At 39.5% G+C, this 12,107-nt stretch overlaps 1 protein-coding gene across 1 annotated transcript in view; it reads right to left on the reverse strand.

Moving 5' to 3' along the window:
* Positions 1–199: 199 nt before the first annotated feature.
* The window catches only part of C8B (complement C8 beta chain), a 46,597-nt gene continuing 34,689 nt past the window's right edge, over positions 200–12,107 (reverse strand). Inside the window, exons 10-12 of the mRNA XM_070745993.1 lie at positions 7,111–7,264; positions 2,605–2,673; positions 200–557 (exon numbers count right to left, since the gene is read on the reverse strand). Of these exons, the coding sequence (XP_070602094.1) occupies positions 412–557; positions 2,605–2,673; positions 7,111–7,264 (369 nt within the window). The 3' untranslated portion in view covers positions 200–411. The remainder of the gene's footprint in view (positions 558–2,604; positions 2,674–7,110; positions 7,265–12,107) is intronic.

Below are 12,107 nucleotides of genomic sequence, written 5' to 3' on the forward strand. Positions count from 1 at the left end.
GACTATTAGAAAAGCTGTATTGTTACATTGATAGAAAAATAAGTAATATGCTCTTGCTAGAGGTTGCTTTACTTAACTATCTGAAAAAGGTCAATATTTCTTAATGCTGGAAGGGCAAATGATGACCTTTAATATTACAAGGTACCTCTGCACCCTTAAGCTCTCTCATGACTGACATAATAAACATTCATCAAACAGATTTTAAAACTGTATGCATTTTTTTTAATCCAAAGGGTAATATGTGGTACCTCGGCTACAATGTTTATTGTATTTCATTCATACATTTTTCCATAGTGGAAAAAGGGATGGAGCTAGTAATCATTTAACTTCCATCACCCAACTGCTTGGATTTGTGAACAAAATTCAGCATAACTGCATGTTTTCTTTCCAAACAGCTTTTCAGCACAATCATTAAGTAGTTTCCTGACTTGGCCCTGGACAAGGACTGCCGCCATTTTGAGGAGGTGGGTTGTTACATTGCCGGCTTCTAGATTTTTGTCTTCCACTACGTGTGCTCCAACTGGACCAGCAGCTCCAGTTTCCATCTATTGGAACATCTGAAGGGAAAGAAGAAGAAAATAGTGATGTTATGAGGTCAATCAAATAAGGAACACCAGTGTTAATTTTCACAATTCTGGTTTGGTCTATGCAGATTAGTAAATGAAACCATAATCATTTTTATAATTTTTGATATAAGCTACAGTAGAATAATTTCTAAAATGAGTAAAAAACACACTCGGAAATGTAATACAGTAATCCCTTGCTACTTCACGGTTCATCTTTTGCGGATTCGCTACTTCACAGGTTTTCAAAGGGGGCTTAAATCCATTGAAAATTTTAAATCCATTAAAATTCATAAAATTCTTCTACAGTACTACTCTACTCTATTTAAAAAACTGGTAGGATATCACATGTAGTTCCAGCTGAGAAACATTATAGAATGGCTGTTTAATGCAAAGGGTGGGTTTTAAAAGTCCAAATACTTGTTAAATACATAAAAAAATATCTTTCCTCTACTTCACGGAAATTCGTTTTTCACGGGTGGTCTTGGAACGCATCCCCCATGAAAAACAAGGGATCAAGATGTAGTTAATAAAACATTTGTGTTATTAACTACATCTTGCCTTGATTGAAATAAATGAGTGTGGAGCAAGTGGAAAGAATTTAAGCAGTGGCATCCACAAATCAAGATTGGCAAAATGGTAGACGCAGTGTCTCAATACAAGGAAGGACAAGTAGTCCTCGAGTCATAGTCCAAAGAATGATGGTCAGTATGAAAAGGAAAGGAAACATAGAAACATAGAAGTCTGACGGCAGAAAAAGACCTTATGGTCCATCTAGTCTACCCTTATACTATTTTCTGTATTTTATCTTAGGATGGATATATGTTTAACCCAGGCGTGTTTAAATTCAGTTACTGTGGATTTATCTACCACGTCTGCTGGACATTTGTTCCAAGGATCTACTACTCTTTCAGTAAAATAATATTTTCTCATGTTGCTTTTGATCTTTTCCCCAACTAACTTCAGATTGTGTCCCCTTTTTCTTGTGTTCACTTTCCTATTAAAAACACTTCCCAGATCCCAATCTTTAATCCCATATATGTATCTAAAATGAGGATTTGCTCTGGCAAACGTTTTAGCATTTTTAATACATTGTCCTGATATTCATGTGCTAATGTTTTTTACATTAGAACCCATTTGATATCAATATGGGGATTACAGGTGTTGTGGTTGGCTCTGGCCCAGCTCCTGCCCCAGGGAATGTGGAGGTGGATGCAGGGGAAACTTCAACATGTCACAGGCCTGTGTTATTGCCGACAGAGTCAGTTCAGAGTTTAGTTTCCTCGGACGAAGAAGAAGGTGGGAGTGACTCGGCAGAGGGGGACTTGGCACACAGCCCAGGCAGTCAATCTCCCTTATCTTCCATTGATTCAGATGATGATGTTTTGGACCCACGCAAGCGAAGAATTATGCGTAGAAGAGACAAAGTAAGAACATATTACAGGAGATAAGTGAGGCCACTTGTGTTTGGGTGGGGCTCCAGTAATTAGGGCTGCTGCTATAAATAGCAGCATGTGGGTTTGGCCATTGTGGAAGAATATCTGATCGCAGTTCATCAGGAATCTTGTGTTGCTGGACTTCATTGCTTTTTCATGCCTTGGAAAACAAAGCAGAGCAACGTGTGTGTGTGTGTGTGTTAGAAGAAGAAGGGGTGTGAAGTTTCTTCACAGCTGCTAGCTAAGTACTTAATGACTGCTTAAGGGTAATTGTACAGACTACCCGGTTGTTTTGGGACGAGTGCTCTTTGCAATACAAAAAGAGTGCTTAGTTTATTTTGAATTTTGTGATAAAGAACATTGTTTTGAATTTTCAAACGTGTGTGTGTCTGAAATTTGTACCCTTGAATTTTCGGGAGGCTCCTACCAGAGAGCCCGGCAGAACAATAGGATGATAATGAAATGATACAAGCAACACAAGAAACGATAGGTGCAATGCAACTAGAGTGGGCATCATTGAAACACTACGATCAATAGCTACTTTGCTTTTGAAAAGAAATAAATTTGGTTGCAGGGTAGGAAGAGTGTCACTTGTTTTCTCTTACTTGTTCTTTGTGTTCTTTCACAGGCAGTACCCTCGTGTCCTAGAGGACAAATGCATTCACAACGAGTCCCTAAAAGGAAAAAGTGGAATTAGAGGTATTTCCCAGACAATTTTCAGACCCTTGCAAAGACCACTGAGATACAATTGAAAGGACTAATCGTGCAGATGAGAAGGGAAACCATTTCAGTCCTGCCCAAAGTTCTGGTTATCTCAAATATGACAGATGACATGGCATTGAATTGAACTGAATATTTTATTTGGCCAAGTGTGATTAGACACATGAGGAATTTGTTCCCTTGTGCATCTAATTATACTTGAACAAAGGAATCCATGGAATGCGTTTTTCCTACCTGTAGCCCAATAATAATAATAAAATTGCACACAATGTTTATCTGTCGCCGAGCCACATATTCAATGATCCAGAAACTATACACAGGGTAAGCAAGAATTTAGTGGTTAAGGGTTGCACTTGATTTTTTGAGTGTCATACTGGGATAGAGTGGAGACCTTACTTCCAGAAGTGGTTGCAGTCAGGGAAACAAAATACTTAAATCTGATTTCAATTTAAATATAATTACATCTGAAATAATTGAAGATGAACTCATCATTGTATATGATTTCTCCATCTGCTATGTTAAATATTTTCAAAGTTTTGTGGGAAACAGATAGGCAGCAAACTTTATATACCTCAAATGATGTTGGATAACCTACTTAAGAAGCTATTTTTTTAGTCATAGTTTTTAACATTGCTGCCTGCTTAGAGTTATGAAAAAAGAATTGAATGGTTGAGATTATCAAACCTTCTGGGGGAAACAGCATAGATCTAACAGAATGATACTGGTTTTATTTCTAAAACCTTCAACCTCTTCAACTTCTCAACTGCACATTTAAGAATAATTAAATTAGATAAAACATAACAATAATATTAGGGTAGATATAATTTCATTAATATGATTGGCATGAAATCCAAAAGCAGAGACAGGAAATACATCAGCTCTAATTATGTAATAAATATCAGTTCATATATAACATGTCACCAATCACTTTGAGCCAGGATAGTCAATCTACAGATACATGTATCCCAAACGTGATTTGAATCTCCTTCAATTTCCCAAGAGTGTACTATCTCCACACACCAGTTTTCACTAATATTACACTATCATCAAAGCTGTTCATGCCCTGAAAAAGCCAAAAAAAATCTAACATTCTTAGAAGCAGGCACCCAAAATTTTAAAGAAAAACTAAGTGGGCTCCCTTATTCATAGAAAAATGTAGGCCTAACCTACCCATATTTTCCCCAAAACAAGACCCTGTCTTATATATTTTTGAACCCTGAAATAAGTGCTTGGCCTTATTGCCATGAACTCAAAAGCCCAATTGGGCTTATTATCAGACGTTATTATGGTGGAAACAGGGTATTTGTAGAGTGGGCTACAAAGATCAAAAGAAAAGAGGATTCGGCTTGTCGAAGATACATTTAGAAAAGAATGGAATACACATAGATTGACATAGAAAAGAATGTTGGATACCTAGCTGCTTCACATCTCCAACCTGCTAAGGAAGTGCTGTGGATTAGTAATATTAACTCTTTTGCTGAATAGCACAATAGAAATAAGACAGGAGAAATGGTCCACGTGCTGATTTAGCATCTATTTTTAAACAGTTATATTTCCATGCTTAAGGTTGTGCATGGAAGCAACCATATGTGGAAGATTAATTCAACCAACGGGGCAGTTGTCTTAGTCATTCCAGTAGGTAGGTAAGAAGGTAGGAAGGAGACTGTAACTTAGAGAGGGTGAGGCTGAAGACCCACAGCTGTTCAGCTTAAGGGACAAAGAAGCTAAGCTGGCAAAAGGTAGTATGTTTCCATTCCTTTGTTCTAGGATAAGAACAAAGGAATGGAAGGTCTCCGGGACTGCCTTCTGCCGCAGTGAATCCCAGTTAGGTCCCACAGAGTAGGCCTTCTCCGGGTCCCATCAACTAAACAATGTCATGTGGCGGGGCCCAGGGGAAGAGCCTTCTCTGTGGCAGCTCCGGCCCTCTGGAACCAATTCCCCACAGAGATCAGAATTGCCCCCACCCTCCTCGCCTTTCGTAAGCTCCTTAAAACCCACCTCTGTCATCAGGCATGGGGGAATTGAGATATACCTTCCCCCTAGGCCTATACAACTTATGCATGGTATGTTTGTGTGTATGTTTGGTTTTTAATAAGGGTTTTTAGTAATTTAAATATTAGATTTGTTATATGCTGTTTTTATTATTGTTGTTAGCCGCCCGAGTCTACGGAGAGGGGCGGCATACAAATCAAATCAAATCAAATCAAATCAAATCAAATCAAATCAAATCAAATCAAATCAAATCAAAAATAAATAAAAATAATTAGTTTGAAATTTCAAGATGTTCCACAAGGCATCAATGGGAAAATTTCTCCCTGTGTGTAGTTATGAGTAGAAGCAGTGGTAGGATTCAATTTTTTTACTACCAGTTCTGTAAGCATGGCTTGGTGGGCGTGGCAGAGAAAGGATACTGTAAAAATCTCTATTCCCTCCCAACTCCAGGGGAAGGTTACTGCAAAATCACAATTTACTCCTGATCAGCTGGGACTCAGGAGGCAGAGAATAGATTGGGGTGGAGCCAGTCAGAGGTGGTATTTGTTGGTTCTCTGAACTACTCAAAATTTCTGCTGCTGGTTCTCCAGAACTGGTCACAACCTGTTGAATCAGAGGTGGGTTTCATCAGGTTCTGACCAGTTCTGTACACTGAGGCCATCTCCAGCATCACTAAACCACTGAACCACTAATCTAATGGGATTGGCCTGCCCAACTTGTGCCAGCAGGAAGAACATGTTTCAGATCTCAGTGGCCAAGGAATTGTAGTAGTGGGATCCAGAAGAGCCTTTCTGCCATGGCTTCCACACTGTGGAGTATCATGCCCCTCAAGGATAGATCTGCCCCCACCCTTTTGGCCTTCCAAAAGGGCCTGAAATCCTGGCTCTGCCAATTGGACTAGGACCCTGATTGAGGCATCTCATTCTGGAGGTAGCTCGTCAAATAGGAGAAGATCCCACATTCATTCTATTTACTCATTGGATTTTTGAATCTGCATTCTCCTTCTAAAGTTGTTAATTTTGATTGTTTTAACATTTAATGCCTAATGTTTTCAGTGCTTTAATTTTGTAATTGTTGTAAATTGTTGTTACAATTTTTGACATTGTAAGTATTGTGGTTAGCTCTGGCCCAGCTCCTGCCCCAAGGACTGTGGATGTGGGGGAGACATCCACATGCTGCAGGCCTGTTTTGCCCCTAGTGGAATCTGATGATGAAGGCTCCTCTGACCAAGAAGACATGAGTGACAGGGAGGAGAGTGTGGCAGACAGCTCAGAAGGAGATCAATTATCTAGCTCCTCCTTGGATTCAGAACAAGAGTTAATGATACAGCCACGCATGCGGAGAGCGATGCATAGGCAACAACAACTGAGAGATTATTATCAAAGAAAATGAGGCCACCTGTGGTTGGGTGGGGCTGTGGTAATTAGTGAGGCTGCTATAAATAGCAGCCTGTGGGTTTGGCCATTGTGGAGGATTATCTGGTCGTTGTGTTTCGTGACTGCTTTACTGACTTGGACCTTTTGTGTGTTGATTTTTCCCTGCTTTGAAACTAACCCAGAGCAAAGTGTGTTTCACTTTGTGAAAGAAGAAGGACTGTGAATTGCCTCACAGCTACAAGCTAAGTATCACAGAACTGATAAGGGACTTGTACAAATTACCAATTTGTTTGGAGACAAGTGCTCTTTGCTATACAAAAAGAGTGCTCTGTTTATTTGCATTTTCGGTATAAAGAACATTGTTTTGAATTTTCAAACGTGTGTGTGTCTGAAATTGTATCTGTGCATTTTTGGGAGGATTCTACCAGAGAGCTCGGCAGAACAGTAAGTCATCCAAAGTCGCTTAATAGTGAGATGGGCAGCCTATAAATTTAATCAATCAATCAATCAACCAACCCATACAGCATATTTACAAAACATCTGTCTGCCCCTTAATCCAGCTTTGTCGTTCCTAGCCACAATTCAGAAATGATTTCTTCCCACTGGAAACCCAGTGTAGAATCTCCTGCAACGATCACAATAACCATTTTTAGCAAGTTGCAGATGGCGTTTCCTATTCCAAGAGATGGGAGAAACACTAATTAATGGCCAGAGAGCTAGTGTGCTAGTAAACGTAGCAAAGTTATTTCCGAAAGAGATTTTTAAGCAGATTGCAATGCTGTGTTTAATGCCTAATTGGGTTGGAAGAGACATTCTTAAATGTAAATGATTAAGATTCCATTATACTTGCCAAAGTGGTAAAGTTTCTTATCTTGCTAGGCTGCCAGTGAAACAATTGTGACATTTAGAGAAATATCTTACTTTCTTATAGCGGATTGAAGCAAGGAGAAAGTTGAAGGGAATTAAAGCAAAACTGCATTTTCATCATGGATATTAGACAAATCATCAGAGGTCCCAGCTTACCTTTCAAAAATGGGGTTCCGTTGCCCTGGCATTGAGCACATCCACAGCTACTTGTTTCCTGATGGAATTCCTCGAGAGCAAGCTTCATGTTTTGTTTCAACGTAGCGGCATTGGCAAAAGTATTAGCAGTAATCAAACTGTAAAGAGGCTCCACCTATCAAGAACAGAGATAGGTCCTGTTCATCTCTTCTGTGTATGCACAAATATCTCTAAATATGTCCAGTTGAAAGATATGGACCACAAAACTCAATATAGTTTATTGTATTGAACCCAAAATCACCTGGTGGTGAAATGGGCAGCAAATAAATTTAATACTGAATAAATAGTTTGTGAGAAGAGGTGGAGGTTTGCACAGGTTTCAGACACAGCCTACCAAGACTTTCCTCTAGGCCAGTGGTCCTCAACCTGGGGGTTGGGACCCCTTCGGGGTTCGAATGACCATTTCACAGGGGTCGCCTAAGATCATGGGAAAAGACAAATTTCCCATGTTTTAAGGAACTAAAACTTCTATTCTGGCACCTTGGAACAGACCCATCCTCGAATACAGCTCATCTGTTTGGAACCCATATCGCATCTCAGACATTAACACCCTTGAAAATGTCCAAAGATACTTCACCAGAAGAGCCCTTCACTCCTCCACTCGAAATAGAATACCCTATGAGACTAGACTTTCAATCCTGGGCCTAGAAAGTTTAGAACTAAGACGCCTTAAACAAGATCTAAGTATTGCCCACAAGATCATATGCTGCAACGTCCTGCCTGTTGGCAGCTACTTCAGCTTCAACCACAACAACACAAGAGCACACAACAGATTTAAACTTAATATTAACCGCTCCAAACTTGACTGTAGAAAATATGACTTCAGTAACTGAGTTGTCGAAGCGTGGAACTCATTACCGGACTCCATAGTGTCATCCCCAAACCCCCAACACTTTACCCTTAGATTATCTACGGTTGACCTATCCAGATTCCTAAGAGGTCAGTAAAGGGCGAGTACAAGTGCACTAGAGTGCCTTCCGTCCCCTGTCCTATTGCTCTCCTATACAGTATCTCCTATACCTTTCTTCTATTCCTATATCTCTTCTTCTATTCTTTCATTGATATGTTCTATTACTATACCTTCTTTTCTATTATTTATTAGATATATTTTACTATGAGTATCTCCTCTATAACCTTCATCATGTATTTTACTATGTGTATATAGATATATACCCACTAAAACCCTCATTGTGTATTGGACAAAATAAATAAATAAATAAATAAATAAATAAATAAATAAATAAATAAATAAATAAATAAATAAATAAATAAATAAATAAATAAATAAATAAATAAATAAATAAATAAATAAATAAATAAATAAATAAATAAATAAATAAATAAATAAATAAATAAATAAATAAAAATATTTTTACAATCTGACCAATCAGGCTTTTACAGTGGGGGGTGTCTTCTGACCTTCCTGCCAATCAGCTTAAAGCTCTGTTGGGAGAATTGGAGCTAGACTTATGGTTGGGGGTCAACACAACATGGGAAATTGTATTAAGGGGCCGCAGCATTCGAAAGGTTGAGAACCACTGCTCTAGGCAATGGAGATGAAGAACTTCATCCTTTGTGGGTGGATTGAGACTTAATCCGATGACAGCGCATTAGAACTGACATGCAGGAGTGATTCATTTCACTAATGGTCTATGTTAAACTTTCATGGGAGCATAAGTGTCAGAAAATACCAGAACTCATCAGAACTCAAACATCTAAAGGGACTGAAGCAGTAAATCCACCAAGGTGATCTCTTTTGGAGTGTAGCAGTTACTCATCCCTGTGAAGCCATGCAAAGACAATTGACCATCTCCTGCCATTAATTTAAAATAGATGGCGAGAGAGAAATGTGGAGCTATGGGCATATAAAACGTCATGAATGTGAGATAGGCAACAGTATAAATTGAATAAATAAATAAATAAAACACTGTGCTCTTAAGGCGGCTTGATGACTTCCTTTTACTGTGCAAGGAGTGTCAGTTGTTTCTACAGCATCCTTGGCAGGCATATTTTGTTAGTAAAGTCACAGGCTGCAGAATAAAGTGGAAAGTTGTGTGAAAGATAACAGCCGCTATTGAGATCATGCCTGACAATAGGGTGATACAGAGAAGACAGCGTGCTGTAGCATTAATGACTAGACCTTCTTTTGCGGTAATGAAATAATTGTCTATAATTGTCATGTGATGCCCCAGTCAAACTTAAAAGCATTTAGAGCAAGATATTTGCAGCTGCAAATAAGCATTAGAATTTTTCTTTCTCAATAATCTTCTGTGATCTGAGCGCATATTGACTAATTGTAAAATTTCTTTCTTTTTTAATTGCTGTAGCGTTGAATCAATCAGAATTAATTATACACTTCACTGCATCCACTTGTAATCTTCTTCCAAGAAGACTATCTGTGTGTCAGGGATGGGGTCTGGATCCTGGTTCTGGGTTTGCTCAGGATAGTGCTGTGCATGTACATCTGCATCAATCCAAAAATAGGTTCTGAGCATGCACAGAAGTAAAATCCAAGATTGCGAAGCCCACAGAGACACCAACAGAACGGACTCCATGACATCATCATGGAGTTACTAATGGTTGTAAAGAACTGGTTAGAACCTATAGGAACCCACCTCTATTGTGTGGCTAGTCTCGGTGGTGCAGTGGTTAGAGTGCAGTACTGCAAGCTACTTCTGCTGATCACCAGCTGCCAGCAGTTTGGCAAATTGAATCTCAATAGGCTCAAGGTTGACTCAGCCTTTCATCCTTCTAAGGTCGGTAAAATGAGGACCCAGATTGTTGGGGGCAATATGCTTACTCTCTGTAAACTGCTTAGAGAGGGCTGCAATGCACTGTGAAGGGGTATATAAGTCTATACGCTATTGCTATTGCTGTAGTCTGTACTGACAATAGCCACCACAAATTTGATTCAGAAGTGCAAAATGAATTGGATCCATTCAAATTCCCAATTTGGGAAAAGCTTCTTCTGAATGCTCAAATAAAAGCATTGGAATTATTTGTCGGGAAATCTGGATATTTCCAATCTGATCCCCTAATTGGGTGCAACTGTTTGATTCATTATTAGGTTTCATTTCACAGTTTTGGTTGAATCACCATTGATTCAAGTCTTCAAACCAAAATGGACAAACCAACTGAGCAACAGCCTTTCTGAAAGGGGAACAACCCTGACTTTATGCTAAATATTGAGCGGCCTCCTGAAAATAATTTCATTTTCTAAAAGACTTGTTTAAATCTTTTCCCAGAATTGGAATATTCCCAGCTTGGGACCATTTCCTATTGCATTTAATTGCCTCTGCCTCCTTTTTCTGATTACATGTAGGCTAGGCAAATTAAATTGAAAAGTCTCAGCAGACAAAATTGGCTAAAGCAATAAGTAACAACCCAAGAGTGTACTTTAGTCATACGGCACAATGCATTTGAGACAGAGCTTGTTCATTGGGCTCGGGTACCAATTCCTGTGAAATCTATACATTTACACTCATTGGATTAAAAATGCTTTCTGCATTGCCTCTTCAAGAGGTGATTATAATTTCTTGCTGCACTTTTCTTTTCCCAAATAAAAAGTATATAGAATTGTTTCTTTTCCAAAGAATGTCAGCTGATTTTCTTATTTGTTCAACAGGGTCAATAGATTTAGAAATCAGGCAACAGATTTGGAAATCATGTTCAAATATGGACCGATTACAGATTTTTTTATTTGATTTCCATTCCTACTACAGGGAGTGGACTCATTGGCTTAGATCGTGAAAGGTTTTGGCAAAAACATTGAACCATAAAGGGACTTATCCATGCCAACGCTTCAACAGCCACTGTGAATCAAAAAGGAGCCATCTATATACGGAGTGAAAAGATTCTTGAAGTTGACATCGTGCTGTTACCTGTGGCTTTATTCCATTTTCAGAAGTTCATTTTTTTAATCCACAACACCTGCTCCCCATCCCGCTCCATTCAATGGAATCCTCTGATTTTTCAGGAGTGTTGGCTTCGTTATCAATAAGTGGAGTGCAAACTTTAAAGTTGTCATATCAGGTAATAAAAAGAGCAGTAGCACTTAGACTTATATACCTCCTCATTGCACTTTACTGTAGAGTTCCAAATCTTTTCATATTTCAATTCAATTCAATTTATTAGATTTATATGCTGCCCCTCTCCGAAGACTCGGGGCGGCTCACAACAATAATAAAAACAATATTCCCGCGAAAACAAATCTAATATTAAAAAGCACATAAAACCCTATCATATTTAAAAAAGCAAACAACCTATACATACCCAAACATAAATATTAAAAAAGCCTGGGGGAAAGGTGTCTCAACTCCCCCATGCCTAGTGGTATAGATGAGTCTTGAGTAATTTACAAAAGATAAGGTGCGTGGGGGCAGTTCTAATCTCCGGGGGGGAGTTGATTTCCAGAGGGCCGGGGCTGCCACAGAGAAGGCTCTTCCCCTGGGGCCCACCAAATGACATTGTTTGGTCGACGGGACCCGGAGAAGGCCAACTCTGTGGGACCTTATTGGTCACTGGGATTCATGTGGTAGCAGGCGGTTCCGGAGGTACTCTGGTCCAATGCCATGCAGGGCTTTAAAGGTCATAACCAACACTTTGAATTGTGACCGGAAACTGATCGGCAGCCAATGCAGGCCACGGAGTGTTGCAGAAACGTGGGAGAATCTAATGGGGGAATCTTTGTGGACTGGCAGGCAGGCAGAGGGAATGATTCTGCGTGAGCAGCATGCAAACTTTCACCCAACTTTTGTGCAAATGGAACACACACGCATGCCCTTCTCACTAGTTTGTGCCCTGGTTCCGAACAGCTCAGGATGGGCCATGGCCTCTGGGTTAGGGTGCCCAGCTTTACAGCACTCTATGAGCAGTTTATAATGTCAGAATATTGCTCCCAACAATCTGAGTCCTCATTTTACTGATCCTGAAGGATGGAAGGCTGAGTCAACCTTGAG

This window comes from Erythrolamprus reginae, chromosome 3 (assembly GCF_031021105.1).
Source record: "Erythrolamprus reginae isolate rEryReg1 chromosome 3, rEryReg1.hap1, whole genome shotgun sequence".
Taxonomy (NCBI): domain Eukaryota; kingdom Metazoa; phylum Chordata; class Lepidosauria; order Squamata; family Dipsadidae; genus Erythrolamprus; species Erythrolamprus reginae.